The 14,385-nt window shown below is 35.0% G+C and overlaps 7 protein-coding genes across 7 annotated transcripts; 2 read left to right on the top strand and 5 right to left on the bottom strand.

Annotated features, from left to right (window-relative positions):
- Positions 1 to 3,041: 3,041 nt before the first annotated feature.
- On the bottom strand, positions 3,042 to 3,692 carry LOC145273860 (GTP cyclohydrolase FolE2-like). The gene has a single exon (XM_080127167.1). It carries the CDS (start codon positions 3,690 to 3,692, stop codon positions 3,042 to 3,044), a length of 651 nt encoding a protein of 216 aa, XP_079983293.1.
- A 677-nt stretch (positions 3,693 to 4,369) lies between these two features.
- LOC145273859 (DNA repair protein RadA-like) lies at positions 4,370 to 5,524 on the bottom strand. Its single transcript, XM_080127166.1, has one exon. It carries the CDS (start codon positions 5,522 to 5,524, stop codon positions 4,370 to 4,372), a length of 1,155 nt encoding a protein of 384 aa, XP_079983292.1.
- A 345-nt stretch (positions 5,525 to 5,869) lies between these two features.
- On the top strand, positions 5,870 to 6,991 carry LOC145273858 (phospho-2-dehydro-3-deoxyheptonate aldolase, Phe-sensitive-like). Its single transcript, XM_080127165.1, has one exon. The coding sequence runs from the start codon at positions 5,870 to 5,872 to the stop codon at positions 6,989 to 6,991; it is 1,122 nt and encodes a 373-aa protein (XP_079983291.1).
- Positions 6,992 to 7,035: 44 nt separating this feature from the next.
- Positions 7,036 to 8,619, bottom strand: LOC145273857 (neuroendocrine convertase 1-like). The gene has a single exon (XM_080127164.1). It carries the CDS (start codon positions 8,617 to 8,619, stop codon positions 7,036 to 7,038), a length of 1,584 nt encoding a protein of 527 aa, XP_079983290.1.
- Positions 8,620 to 8,629: 10 nt separating this feature from the next.
- LOC145273856 (release factor glutamine methyltransferase-like) lies at positions 8,630 to 9,259 on the bottom strand. Its single transcript, XM_080127163.1, has one exon. The coding sequence runs from the start codon at positions 9,257 to 9,259 to the stop codon at positions 8,630 to 8,632; it is 630 nt and encodes a 209-aa protein (XP_079983289.1).
- Positions 9,260 to 9,534: 275 nt separating this feature from the next.
- LOC145273855 (protein GrpE-like) lies at positions 9,535 to 10,110 on the bottom strand. Its single transcript, XM_080127162.1, has one exon. It carries the CDS (start codon positions 10,108 to 10,110, stop codon positions 9,535 to 9,537), a length of 576 nt encoding a protein of 191 aa, XP_079983288.1.
- Positions 10,111 to 11,238: 1,128 nt separating this feature from the next.
- On the top strand, positions 11,239 to 13,023 carry LOC145273854 (porphobilinogen deaminase-like). Its single transcript, XM_080127161.1, has 2 exons — positions 11,239 to 12,031; positions 12,770 to 13,023. Exons 1-2 carry the CDS (start codon positions 11,239 to 11,241, stop codon positions 13,021 to 13,023), a joined length of 1,047 nt encoding a protein of 348 aa, XP_079983287.1.
- The last annotated feature ends 1,362 nt before the right edge of the window (positions 13,024 to 14,385 follow it).

Below are 14,385 nucleotides of genomic sequence, written 5' to 3'. Positions count from 1 at the left end.
TATAACGGCAATAAGCAATTCAAAGGTAGAGCTATATTTTAGCTCTGTGGTGGGATTGGGAGTATTTTCTGCTAATTTTGATAAAATGCCGCTCTGTGTTGCTTATTCATGCGGTAATATTATCATTGATTTCTCGTGGATGATTGTTCTTGCTCTGTTCCGTTCGATAGCTTATATATTGTTTCAAAGCCACGATAAAACCTAGGCTAATAAATGCTCCAGCAGGAGCAATGAAACAATCAATCGAAAGTCAGCAAGTTTTATGCTCCAATTTCTAGCAACCTCACCAAAAAGGAGATGGGCATCTTGCATAAGTGTTCCTTGCCCTAGAATTTCTCTTATTGCACCAAGAATAACCAAGACAAATAAAAATCCTAAGCCCATAGCAAGCCCATCAAATGCAGAGTGGAGAGGGGTATTTTTACTGGCATAGCTTTCTGCTCGAGCGAGAATAATACAGTTTGTTACAATAAGTGGGATAAAAATTCCTAATTTTAGATAGAGATTATGCCACCAAGCATTAAGAATAAGTTCAACAATGGTTACTGTTGAAGCAATGATACCAACAAATATTGGAATTCGTGTTTCATGAGGGATATAATCTTTGCACAGTGAAATGATGGTATTTGAGCAAATAAGTACAAATAAAGTCGCCAATCCAAGTCCCAATGCACTAATAACTGAATTAGAAACAGCTAATAGTGGACATAATCCAAGTAGGGCATAAGTTGCTTGATTTTTTGCCCAAATTCCATCAAGAATTATTTTTTTAAGCATATTAATTGGATGCTTGTATAGATTGAATGGTTCTTTTTTGACGCCTCATTATCACAATGGTGGCACTGATAAATGCAAAAGGAGTATAGAGAATAAAATAATTAGTGGACTCAAAACAGCTTGATTCCATTGTTGGATTTTTTCTTTTCTTAGTTCAGGGTTAATAGAGCGATACTTTAGGGTATTTTTTGAGACAGAATTTGGTATAGCATTGTCCACCCATTGATGATAAAGCCCCAGCATCATGGGATGCCATCCCCATATCCATGGACTATCTTCTCTAATGATATTCATCATTTTTTGAATGACAATTAGACGTTCTTCTGTATTGGGAAGTAGAACCATCTTTTCATATAGTTTATCGTATTCAGGATTAGAATAGTTAGCAGCATTTTCACCTTTGTATTTAACTTTTCCATTTGGTCCATAGAGTAAGAATAAAAAATTTTCTGGATCTGGATAGTCTGCCCCCATCCCCAGCCAAATAATTCAGCATTGCCAGAGATGATTTTTTCACGAAAACGGTTATAGTCTGTCAGGCGAATATTAAGGTCAATGTTGATTTTTTTTAGCTGTCTTTGAATCCATTGTAGGCTTTCTCTAGGATTGCCGGCACTACCGACAGCTTCGTAGTTAATACTCAGTTGTTGCCAGTTTGGGCATCGATACCATCGCTATAACCTGCTTGAGAGAGAAGTTCTTTGGCATATTCTATAGATTTTCTTTGTGCCTTACCTTCTTTCCAATCATATACCCAAGGATTGATTCCTTCTTTTCCTGATAGATAACCGAAAATACCAGGAGCAATTGGACCTTGAGCTGCAATGCCTCGGTTATTAGCAAAAATTGAAATATATTCCTCGTAATTTAAGGCAATGGAAATGGCTTGTCTCAATTTTTCTTTGCTTCACTGTATCCCCCAATCTTTTCACTTAGCATATTAAAACTCATGTAGTATACTGATGTAGCAACAAGATTTCGCATCTTAATTTGTTTTTCTTTAAATTTTTCACTGAGAGAAAAATCACCCTGTTGATCAAGAGAGATAGCTTGATCAAAATTATCAGATGTGATACCAGAGGCATCATAATAACCTTGTAAGAATTTTTGCCAGTAAGGTATGCTTTCTTTTTCTAATGTGTAAATGACTGTATTAACCAAGGGCAATTTTTCTCCTGAATAGTGACTGGTATCTTCAGGAAGCTGTTGATATTCAGGTAAAAAATCAGGAAAAAACTCTTCATGAAAATTAGGGTTTTTCTGCAAAACTATTCGATAATTTGGATTATTTTCTGTAATCATAAATGGTCCGGTTCCGACAGGATTCCAATCAATCCCAAGATGGCTTGGATCTTTTGATTTTTCTTGTGTATACCATTCAATCACTTCATAAGGCATTGGAGCAAAGAAAGTCATAGCTAACCAATACTTAAATTGTGGATAGGGTCTTTTAAGGCGAATTTGATAATGGTAAGGAGAAATGGACACTTACTCCAGACATTTTTAAGTTAGCACTTTCTTTTAAATCAAGTGATTGTTTTTTTAAAAGTGTACGATATTGATCAAAGCCATCAATATATTTTGCCATAATTGAGGCAATTGGCGAGTGATTTTTGCTGTCTGCAAGGCGTTTTATTTGAAATACATAGTCTTTAGCGTGCAGTTCTCTTTTTTTTCCAGTAAAGGCAGGATGGGGGGCGTAGAAGATATTTTCTTTGAGAAAAACATCATAGACATAGAATGTTTGCCCATTATGTATTTGCTTTTTTTCTTGTGGAATGGCTTTTGCGGTAAGTGGAGTAAGTTGATAGGGGCGTTTTAAATAATGGTATTGCAGAGGGGGTTCATAAATATTGTCAATAAATACAGCCTCATCAGATGAATAAGACCTAGCTGGATCTAGATGCTTAGGTGGGGAAGAGAATGAACTGTAGAGAATTTTTTTATCACTATCTTCAGATTTATAGGGCGAGTTCCATACGACACTATAGGCACTTGCAATAAAAGAACTTAAAACGACAAAAATGAAAGCATTTTTCAATAGTTTTGTTAGCATATTGTGCCTAATGGTTTTTATTTAGCCATAGAATTCAGCAACGGCATCGTGTTCGTGTAAGCTTTCATGATGTTCAACTCGAACGTGATAATTTGCAATATTTGTTTTTTTGTAGTGTACAAATAAATGTTTAAGTTTTCTTGCACTGTCTTCACAAAACATGAGATTTGTTGCATTAAGATGTGCAAATTTTTGTTCATCTTCTCGTTTAAACAGCGGCTTGTACGGCTGTTCCTAATGTTTGTTCAATATCCTCAATGATGGTCTGAATACATTCTAATGAAAAATTCATTGAATCCTTAATATCTAAATTAACAATGGCAATGCTTCGTTGACTATGGCGGTGTGGCACAGATATTTTCTTCTTTCCTAACCAATCAGCAATAGTTTGACTGTCTATGGACTCTTTGTTTGTGAAGTCTTTTAGAAATTTCTCTTGAATAAGTTGTCTCGATAATGCAGCAGAACATGGGCAGGTAGATGAGTACATAACTTCTAACCCCAGTTGCAAAGTGATGAGATTCTTATTCATGTGTACGGTAAATTCAATGGGGTAAGTACGCCAGCCATAGTTATCTGAGAGTAATGCCTTTTGCCATTTTCTGTATTCAAAATAAAAATGCATTTGGGCATAATTACTTAATTTTTCATGTGTTTGCAAAATACGTTGTAGCACATCCTGTATTAAATTTACACTGAGTACTTGGTTGTTGAGATGTGCGTTGATCAGATTATAAATACGGGACATATGAATGCCACGATCATCGGTGTGTAAATTTACACCAGCTTGTATGCGACAGTTTATTTCCGTAGTTTGTTCTCCAATTAGTAATTTCATGGGGATACTGATGCCTGACATCCCTACAAAATTTAATGATTGACTATTGATTTCTGTTTTTTGCAGAGCAACATCTGGAAGATTTTTTTTATACATAGGGATAAGGTAATACAGCAGTAACCAAAGAGATTAGAAAGTTAAAATGAAAAAAATAGTGATTTTCTATTTAAGACGTATAAGATGTAGTACAGGTCAATATCCGTGTAATCCTTAATCTTAATGTCATACGATATAAAATAAAATTATACCCGACCGTATTATGTTTTTAGCGTTTCATGAGCAAAGCTATGAATCTGTTTGAGCATGGCAGAGAGACCATTTTTTCGGTTAGGAGTAAGGTGTTGGATTAACCCAATTTCAGCAAGAAAGTCCAACTTAGCATCTATGATACCTTGTGCTTTTTGTTCATTATAAACCTCTAGAAGTAGGGCGATTAAGCCACGCACAATTGCTGCATCACTATAGGCTTGAATGACAACTACTGGTTGCTTATCTTTTATCATTGTTTCTGCTTTCATCCATACTTGCGATTGGACAGCCTTTTACTCGGTTTTTTTCAATCAATAAATCACCGTCGGGTTTGTTGATTTTTGAACCTTTTTCAATTAAATATTGATATTTATATTCCCATCCTTCTAAGATGGAGAAGTCACTGATGATTTGTTTTTGGATTTTTTCTATGGACATTTTATTTAATCTTAGTTAAAAATTTCATTACATTTCTCAACAGCTTCTGTAAGTGTTCTAAGCCCGATTATTTTAATATTTCTTTTTGATTTTAAATTTTTAGAAAGATTTCCAAAGGGAATAAAAGCTGTTTTAAATCCTTGTTTTTCTGCTTCAATAATTCTTGCTTCACCATCTGCCACAGGTCTCACCTCTCCAGTTAGCCCAACTTCACCAAATACCAATAAATCAATGGGCAATGGTGAATTTTTATAAGAGGAGTACAGAGCAATCATGATTGCCAAATCTGTTGCGGTTTCTTGTATTTTTAAGCCACCGACAATGTTAATATAGCAATCTTGTTCATAGGTGCTGATACCTATGTGGCGATGCATAATAGCTAAAAGCATAGACAATCTATTATAATCAATGCCGATAGCAAGACGTTTGCTATGTGAGGAAGATGCTGTATCAAAAAGAGCTTGAATTTCAATAAGTAGTGGTCTAGAGCCTTCTTTTATCGCCACAACAACGCTTCCTGAGGCTTGTTGGTTGCGGTTGGTTAAGAAAATAGCAGAAGGGTTGGCTATTTGTTTTATTCCCTTCTCTGTCATAGCAAAGACGGCAATTTCATTAATTGCTCCAAAGCGATTTTTGATTGCACGTAAAATACGATAGCGTGGGTCACTTTCTCCTTCAAGATAAAGAACAGTATCAACCATATGCTCCAAAATTCTTGGTCCGGCAATATGCCCATCCTTGGTAACGTGTCCAATCACGAATACCGCACATCGATTAAGTTTGGCATAACGAACAAGTTGGGCACAACATTCTCTTACTTGTGTCACACTACCAGCGGCTGAATTAACCTTATCGTTATACATGGTTTGTATGGAATCAATGACCATGATAGTGGGCGTATGTTCATGTGCATAGTGTAGGATATCGTCGATATCAGTAGAAGTAAGTAGCCATAATTTATTTTGTGGCAGTTCAAGGCGATGACAACGTTGACTAATTTGTGCTGATGATTCTTCACCACTGATATATAAGACGTTTTGTTGTTGTGATAAGTGGGTAACAATTTGGGTAAGCAGTGTGGATTTCCCCACTCCCGGATCGCCACCAATAAGGATAACAGAGCCTTCAACAATGCCTCCACCCAATACTCTATCTAGCTCGGACATGCTAGTAAGACAACGATTCTGCTCATCAAGTGGGGACTTGCTCAGCAACAATAGGTTTTAGAGCATCCTCATTATCCCCTAATGCTAGTAATTGCTTTTGTTTTGATGTTTTCTTAGATGAACGGCTGATTTTAGGTTGCTCCGCAATACTATTCCATTCTTTGCATGCTGGACATTGCCCAACCCAACGAGAAAATTCATTGCCACAAGATTTGCAAAAATAGACAGTCTTCTCTTTTGACATTTACATTATTTGTTAATGTTTAAAATGGTGTTATAATGAAGGGTTGGGCTTTATATTTTTAAAGCATTTTTTTGTTTTATCCTTAAATTATATTCTCAAGAATGTCAAAAAACACCAAACAAAGTTATTCTGATGATTGTTGTAAACAAACTTCTACTACTGATGATGTATTTATTGAATCGTATACTGATATGATAGCACCAGAAAAACTAATTGAGGAATTTCCTTTAGATAAAACAAAAACAAACCTTATTATTCAATCTCGTCAAGAGGTTAAAGATGTATTAGATAAGAAAGACGATAGATTGTTAGTGGTAGTCGGTCCTTGCTCAATTCATGATAACAAGGCAGCAATTGAGTATGCAAAGGGTCTTAAGAAAATCGCAGATGAGTTGAAGAATGACTTGCTTATTGTTATGCGTGTGTATTTTGAAAAACCACGCACCACAGTGGGTTGGAAAGGGTTAATTAATGACCCAGGTTTAGATGAAAGTTTTGATATTAACAAAGGATTGAAAATAGCACGTAAGTTATTGCTTGATATTACAGATATCGGTTTGCCTGCTGCAACGGAGTTTTTGGATTTGATTTCTCCTCAATACATTGCTGATTTGATCGCATGGGGGGCCATTGGTGCAAGAACAACTGAAAGTCAAGGACATCGTGAATTAGCTTCTGGCTCTTCATGTCCCATTGGTTTTAAAAATGGCACCTCTGGTGATTATGGCATTGCACGAGATGCCATTTTATCTAGTCAACGACCACATATTTTTATGTCAATTAGCAAATCCGGAAAATGCTCTGTTGTGAAAACTCATGGAAATTCACATGGTCATATTATTTTGCGTGGTGGTAAAAAGCCAAATTATGAAGCTGTGCATATTGATAAAGCGAGTGAATGTTTAGAAGATAAAAGTTTACCAGCAACAATCATGATAGATTTTAGTCATGGTAATAGCTTGAAACAACACAAACGTCAGATGATTGTTGCTGAAGATGTGGCACAACAACTCAGTAGTGGAGAACAACGTATTACAGGTGTAATGATTGAAAGTTTTTTACAAGAAGGTAATCAATCAATTAGTGCTAATCAGTCAGATTTAGTGTATGGTAAAAGTATTACTGATGCTTGCATCAGCTGGCAGGATACAGAGATAGTTTTGAGAGATATATTAGCACCGGCTGTACGTCAACGCAGAAAAATAATCAGTCAAAGCGAATAAGGAGAGGGTAAGGGTTTATCTATACCTTTGGAGGAGCTATCAGATTATGTGCCGTGTAGATTTAGAGTGATTTTATTGACTGTACCTGAATCTTTTTTGAATCCATCTTCAATGCGTATTGTCCAATTTCCTATAGGATTTTCTCCTATTAATCGAGCACTGCTAAAGACAAAGCCAGATAGGCTTTGTCCATTTTGTGAGCTACATTGTTGATTGCAAAGATGAGTTTCTGTGATAACACTTTTTGTTCCTTGAGGGCTAATTAATACAATCGTTAGATCTGCCCAGTAGCTATGATCAGAATCAATTATTAATTCAACAGATTCTAAAGAAGATAGGTTGGTCTGACCATTGGCTATGGAAAGTGTGAAATCAACAGAATTTGCAGGAGTTGTGTACTCTATTTTATTATTTATGGTGTAGTGTTGAGAAGTTGTGTAGCTAACTTCTGTAGCTACATTAGCCCAATTTTTAGCTAATTTTATTGCAGCTTCTGCATCAACTAGCCCATAGCCATATTGATGATTTACCCACAAACCATCTCCATTTTGTTTCCAATCACTATTACTACTATCTATTTTTGAAGCACTACGTGCAAGGATAAGGCGTACATCACGCCAACCTAGAGAAGGTTTGGCTTCCAGTAATAGAGCTACTACACCAGACACCATGGGTGCAGCAGCACTAGTGCCATTAAATGTTTTGGTGTATCGACAATTGATACCGTTGCAGTCATTGTTGATAAATGTTTGAGGGGTGATTTTAGTCGTATAAATGGCATCACCTGGGGCAGAAACTAATAAATTTGCTCCTTTTTCCGAAAAGTCAGCTTGTGTTCCTTGAGTTGTTAATGCCCCAACAGCAATAACTTTTCGATAGTTAGCATAGCCATCATAGTTGCTATTGTTGTAATTTTTTCCACCATTTCCTGCTGCCCATACATAAATTGTTCCTTTTCCGTCTCTGCCATTTTTTATTCCTTCATCAATGCCAATTTTTAGGTTAGAGTTTATTGTTTCTAAGATTGGATATCTATCACTAGGTCCCCAGCTATTATTAGAGACATCTCCACTGGTATTCATAGCGATTAGTTTATTGGCATCGGTATTGTTGTTCAGGAGATTATACGATTGAATTCGACTTTTATTGGCAATACCTACCACACCAAAACCATTAGCACCAGATGCGATAATTCCAGCAACGCTTGTGCCATGGTTTTTTTGAGGTTCTGCAATACTTCCTGATACTCCCGTTATAAAATTATAAGAACCGCTAATATCCATATTTTTATCAAGATCTTCATGTTTTGCGTCAATACTAGAATCAACCACTGTTACTTTGACGTTATTACCAAAACATTTGTTTTCATTTAAAAGGATTTTCCAAGCTTCTTTCACTTTCATTTGATTAAGAAAATACTGATTTGGATAATATTCATCACTGATAATACCTAGATTGATAGAAGAGGGAGTTTTGCAGTCAAAATTATAGCTAGCTCTCCGGTTGCTACTATAGTCAATGTCATTTGAATCGGGAAAATCAATTTGTGGTGCATTGTTGAGGCCACATGCATTAAGCAAACCTATACAGAAAATACTTAATAAGATAACTGGCGAGTAATTTGACATAGTTATGGTTTTACATACTCATTACAGTGAAACGCTCTCTTCCTGCCATGTCTTGATGAGTAGTAGATAGTTTGTTATAAAATTTTTTTAATATATTGCGAACTTTTTTGCCTTGATTATACCCATGTTCAAGAATAAATATTCCATCATCATATAGATGATTCGAACAATTTTGACAAATTTTTTTTATTTCACACATTCCCCCTTCATCAGCATAGAGGGCGGAATCTGGCTCATAAAAAAGGGATAATTCTGTTGCTTCACTTCTATCTACATATGGTGGATTGCTAATAATCAGATCAAAGTGTTGTTTAGGATCTATTGTTGCAAACCAATCACCTAATTCAAATTGAATAGTTGCATGATGATTTTGAGCATTTTTTTTGGCAACATTAAGTGCTTGAGGGCTGTTATCTGTGGCAGTGATTGTTATGCCTGCTGTATTCTTTAGAGCAGGTAATAACTTATAAAGTGAGATAGAAATAGCACCACTACCAACCCCTAATTCTAAAATTTTAAACGGACGTTTGTTATACTGATGATGCTTGCGTTTTTCTTTAATCATTTCAATGCTGTATTCCACCATTGTTTCTGTGTCATTACGAGGTATTAAAACATCTTTATTAACCATAAACTCCATTCCCATAAAATCAGTTTTTCCTAAGATATAGGAGAGAGGTTTATGTTGTTGGTAGTCATTTATCCATTTTTGAAGAGATTGTTGTTGTGCAGGGCTAAGTTTTTCATCTAAACAATTGATGGTTTGTGTGTATGGGCGATTAAATAATTCCTCAAACACCCATCGTATATGTTGAGTAGTTGATAGAGGATCTATTTCTCTAAAAATTTGAACAAGTTGATTTTTGATTTCTCTAATTGTACTATTTGCAGTTATTGAGAACACCACAAGGAAATTTATGATGAGACAATTACCATTGCTGGACGAATCAAACGCCTTTTAATGGAAAAGCCACGTTGAAATACTTCAATAATTTGATTAGGAGAAAGCTCAACATTTTCTTGCATAGTCATAGCTTGATGCTTCTCAGGTTCAAATTCTTCACCTTTATTAGGATGAATAACTTCCACTCCATGTTTGCTTAATACTTGTATAAAACTATCCTCAATCATCAAAATTCCTTGTAAATATGCTTTGTTTTCTTCTGGGATAGATTGTTTAGCACCATCAAAACTATCTAGCACAGAAACCAAATCCTTTACTAAATTTTCAACGGCAAATTTATGAGCATTTTCTAAATCTTTTTGCAATCGTCTTTTAGTGTTTTCAATTTCAGCCAAAGCCCGAATAGTTTTATCTTTTTCTTCTGCTAGTTCTTTTTCCAACTTTATGATTTGAACTTGCTCTTTTGCTGTACCTGTTTCATTTGTTTCTGGTTCACAAATTTCTTGCAAATCTTCAAGATTTTCTTGCTCTATATTTGTGTTGATAGGGGATTCTTCTTGCGAGGTTTTATTGTTTGTTAAGCTCATCTGTTATTTATGAATAATCGGATAGTATTACTAGGTAAAGTCATTCAACTCTTATATATTTTAAAGCATGTTGTTGTCCGATATGCCCTAAATCATCCATGCCACTCTCTTTATCTTTTCCATTAAGTTACCAGATCAATAATTTTTTCTCTATATCTATATTTGATTAATATAATTTGTTTGTGTTTTTATAGTTATTTAATAACATTGAAAAATGATTGTTAATAAAAAATTAAAGTTTTTTGTTAACAAATGCTTATAAACGGTATAATAATTATACAAGGTGTTGTTAATTAAGCATAATTATATTTAATATGCTTGTTCCAACGAGCAAATTTATATTTATAAAACCCATAAACTCACAATGAAATATAAACAATCAAGCAAGAACATCATTTTATCAAGATTTCTAGGTTTTCTATTCTCCGTATTAATGATTTATGGAGGTTCTGTTTATGCTGGTGGAGGAGTCCAATTAGGGCTTTCAAATACTTATATCTTAGGTGCAATATACAGCCTTTCTGGTTTTGATGGAGAAGATATTAGAGAAAATCCTGAAGAAGGGTTTGTAAGTTCTCGCATTGCACTACATTATGAATCAAAAAATGAAGCAGTGATTTTAGATGTTCTGGGTTCAGTAGGGAGATTTGTTTTAGAAAACAAGCTTATGGCTGTTGCGATAGGAATTCGACCCACTATAGGACAAGCAGAATATACGTATAGTCAATCTGGTTCTCAAAAATACAATAAGACCTCTTCGCTACTTGATGTTTCAATAGGTGCTGATCTTAGTTTTATTGTACGAGTGGCAGAGGGAATTAGGCTAGATAGTAATCTTTACTATTATCAATCACCAGAAGTGATGAGTTTTGGCGATTTCAAAGGAATGGTTATGAAAGGAATAAAAGTAGCATTTCCAATTGTTGCAACAAGTGAGATTTATATCTCATATGATCAACTTTCTGGCAAATTAGGTGACGTTAATAAAGAAGTTAATGTTTTTGATACATTTAGCATTGGCATTCGACTTGGTTTTTAAGAAGAGTAAATAAATTCATTCGTCTATCCTCCTTGAAACTCCTCTTAATCATAAGTTAAGGGGAGTTTTTTTATATACTTGTAAATAATATGATTAGAATTGGAACACGTAACAGTCCATTAGCGATATGGCAAGCAGAATTTGTTGCCAAACAATTGCAAGAATATTGCAACCAAGATACTACAATTGTTCCATATATTACTGAGGGAGATAAAAAATTAGAAACAAGTTTAGCTTGGAAAGGAGGAAAGGGGCTTTTTATTAAAGATATTCAAAAAGCCTTAAAGAACAATGAGGCAGATATTGCTGTGCATTCAATGAAAGATGTTCCAGTTGAACAAAATACTGATTTTCTTCTTCCGGCTATATTAGAAAGAGATTCTCCTTATGATGTGTTAATATCTAAAAAATATAACTCTTTAGATGATTTGCCTGAAAGAGGAGTAATTGGTACATCAAGCTTTAGAAGAAGTGGACAATTGTTATATCGCTATCCAAATTTTACTATTAAGCTGTTACGTGGTAATATTAATACAAGAATTAATAAGTGCATGCAGGGAGAATATGATGCCATTATTCTTGCTAAGGCTGGTATTGATCGCATGCAAATGGGCAATTATGTAAAACAAGTTTTATCGGAAAAAATTTGCCTACCAGCTATTGGACAAGGTGCCATTGGAATTGAATGTTTACAAAAAAATGATAGGATTGTTGAAATTCTACAACAGTTGAATCACCAACCAACCCGCATTTGTGTTGAAGCAGAAAGGACATTTAATGGTTACCTTGGTGGAAACTGTCATTCTCCCGTAGCATGCTTTGCCACATTAGAGGAAAATGATAATCAGATAATGATGCGTGCTGTGGTAACCGATCCACAAGGTAGGCAAAAAATAGCACATAATATAAGGGGGGATGTTTCACATCATCTTGCTCTTGCAGAGGAATTGTCTAAAAAAATGATTGATGAGGGGGCATTATCTCTGATAAATATGGAGAGTAATGTTAAGCAATAATTAGCATACTGATAATATAAACCATTCAAAGTAATAATTTTTTTAAAGTATTGCACAAAATTTGCTTTTATATTGATCATTATTACACGTCCTATACTTTCTGCAAAACCTCTGATTTCTGCACTTGAAGAACAGGGTATAGCTTATCTGACTTTACCATTAATTGAATTGACCTCATTAGATTTATCTAGACAGGTTAAACAAAAGTTAGCAGAGCTCTCGCTATCTGTTGAAAATTCTTTTAGTCATATTTTTTTAAGTGCTAATGCAGTGGAATTTTCACTGTCATACTTGTATCAATACTTCCCTAGCATTCATTGTCCTCAAGGTGAAAGTATGGTATATGCTGTCGGTCCAAAAACAGAGAAAATATTAAAAAAGCATGCTTTTTCTTCTATACAAACTGCACCTCCCCCTCATAATAGTGAATCACTGCTATTGCTGGACTCCTTACAGGAAAAAAACAATCATAAAGCTAGCCATTGTTTGTTATGGTCTGTTTTAGATGGGAGGGAACTGCTGGCAAAAACATTGACTGATAGAGGATTTAAAGTAATAAAGTTGCCGATTTACCAACAAAAAAATATTACACTTGCTAATTCAGATAAACAACTTATTGAGTGTTATCGAAAAAAGAAAGAACCCATTATTATTACGGCAACCAGTCAGTCAATTGTCCAGCAACTTGTACAGACTAAACTAGCCGAGAAAAATGATTACATCGTATGTTTTAGTGAGCGAATTGCTCATTATGCCCATCAGCATGAGTTTAACAATCTGCATATTATATCGAAAGCTACTCACAGTAGTTTAGCAGCTAAATTGGTAGAACTTAATCAAAAGTTATCCAATTATTAATCTTTGTAAATTTTTTTACGATGATTAACCACTTCACCAATAATACTTAGCACAGGAGATTGGAATCCAGTTTGTTGCACATAGGTTTCTGACCGAGTGTATTGTAAAGTGCTGTAGTGTGCTTTTTGATTAAGAAAGGTTCCTTTTTCTATTAGAGCAATGGGAGTGTTTGCCTGTAGACCATGAGCAATAAGTTGCGTGCTGATTTCAGAGAGGTTTTGCAAACCCATGTACAGAGCTAGGGTTTGGCGTGGTAGAGTGAGTTGTTGCCAATTTACTGGATGAGGTTGTGTAGCATAAATGCTGGTTAGTAGTAGTTTATCAGAGATTCCTCTAAGAGTTAGTGGAATGCCAAGATCAGCAGCAATACCGTTTACAGCACTAATTCCAGGGACAATCTCCACATCAATATTATTTTTTTGCAGTATATCCATTTCTTCACCACCACGACCAAAAATAAAGGGATCGCCACCTTTAAGTCGAACAATGACATTACCTTTTTTCGCTAAATTGATAAGTAATTGATTAATTTCTTGTTGAGTTTTGCTGTGATTTTTTGCTTGTTTACCAACAAATATTTTTTCTGCATCACGGCGACTATAGTCTAATAACTCATTGCTAATTAGTCGATCATAGAGTATGACATCTGCTTGTTGAATGGTTTGTAAGGCACGTAATGTCAGCAACTCAGGATCTCCTGGACCTGCACCAACTAGATAAACTTTAGCTTGTTTAATCGATGAATAATTTTCAGAATTACTCGTATTATTATGGGAGGAGAGATGTTGCAGGATATGGTGTTCAATTTCTTCAATATTAAATGAACTCGGTTTGCTTATTTTTTCAGTTATATTTTCATGAGATGGGCGTTGCTGTTTTAGAAAGCGTGGAAGAATATTTTCAAGTAAACTTCTGTAAAATCGCCTTCTATGACGAATATCAGGAAGGTTTTTGCGGATATTTTTTTGCTGTTTTTTAAGTGATTGCAGAATAGCAGACCAAGATTGCGGTATTTCACTTTCTAATTTTCCACGAAACCAACTAGCAATAGTAGGAGCCACACCAGAGGTGCTGATAGCAATAGTCAATTCTCCTCTGTTGACAATTCCAGGGAAGATAAAATCGCATTTATCTTTATCATCAACCACATTAACGATTTTATTTTTTTCTTTAGCAAGCTTCCAAACTTGTGTATTTAACTCTTGGTTATTAGTGGCAACTATAACAACATCAGCATCATCTAAATCAGTAGTATCAAATGCTCGCTGGTGGATTTGTGAATACTGATTTGCTTGTAATCTTTGCCGAATCTCTTCTTTAATTTCTAAGCCAATAACCGTGATATTAGCTTGGTAAGATGAA

The sequence above is a fragment of the Euprymna scolopes genome, unplaced genomic scaffold (assembly GCF_053919585.1).
Source record: "Euprymna scolopes isolate OS-2025 unplaced genomic scaffold, ASM5391958v1 sca212, whole genome shotgun sequence".
Classification (NCBI taxonomy): Eukaryota; Metazoa; Mollusca; class Cephalopoda; order Sepiida; family Sepiolidae; genus Euprymna; species Euprymna scolopes.
The sequence above is the reverse complement of the archived record's forward strand: the minus strand, read 5'-3'. Positions and strand labels throughout refer to the sequence as shown.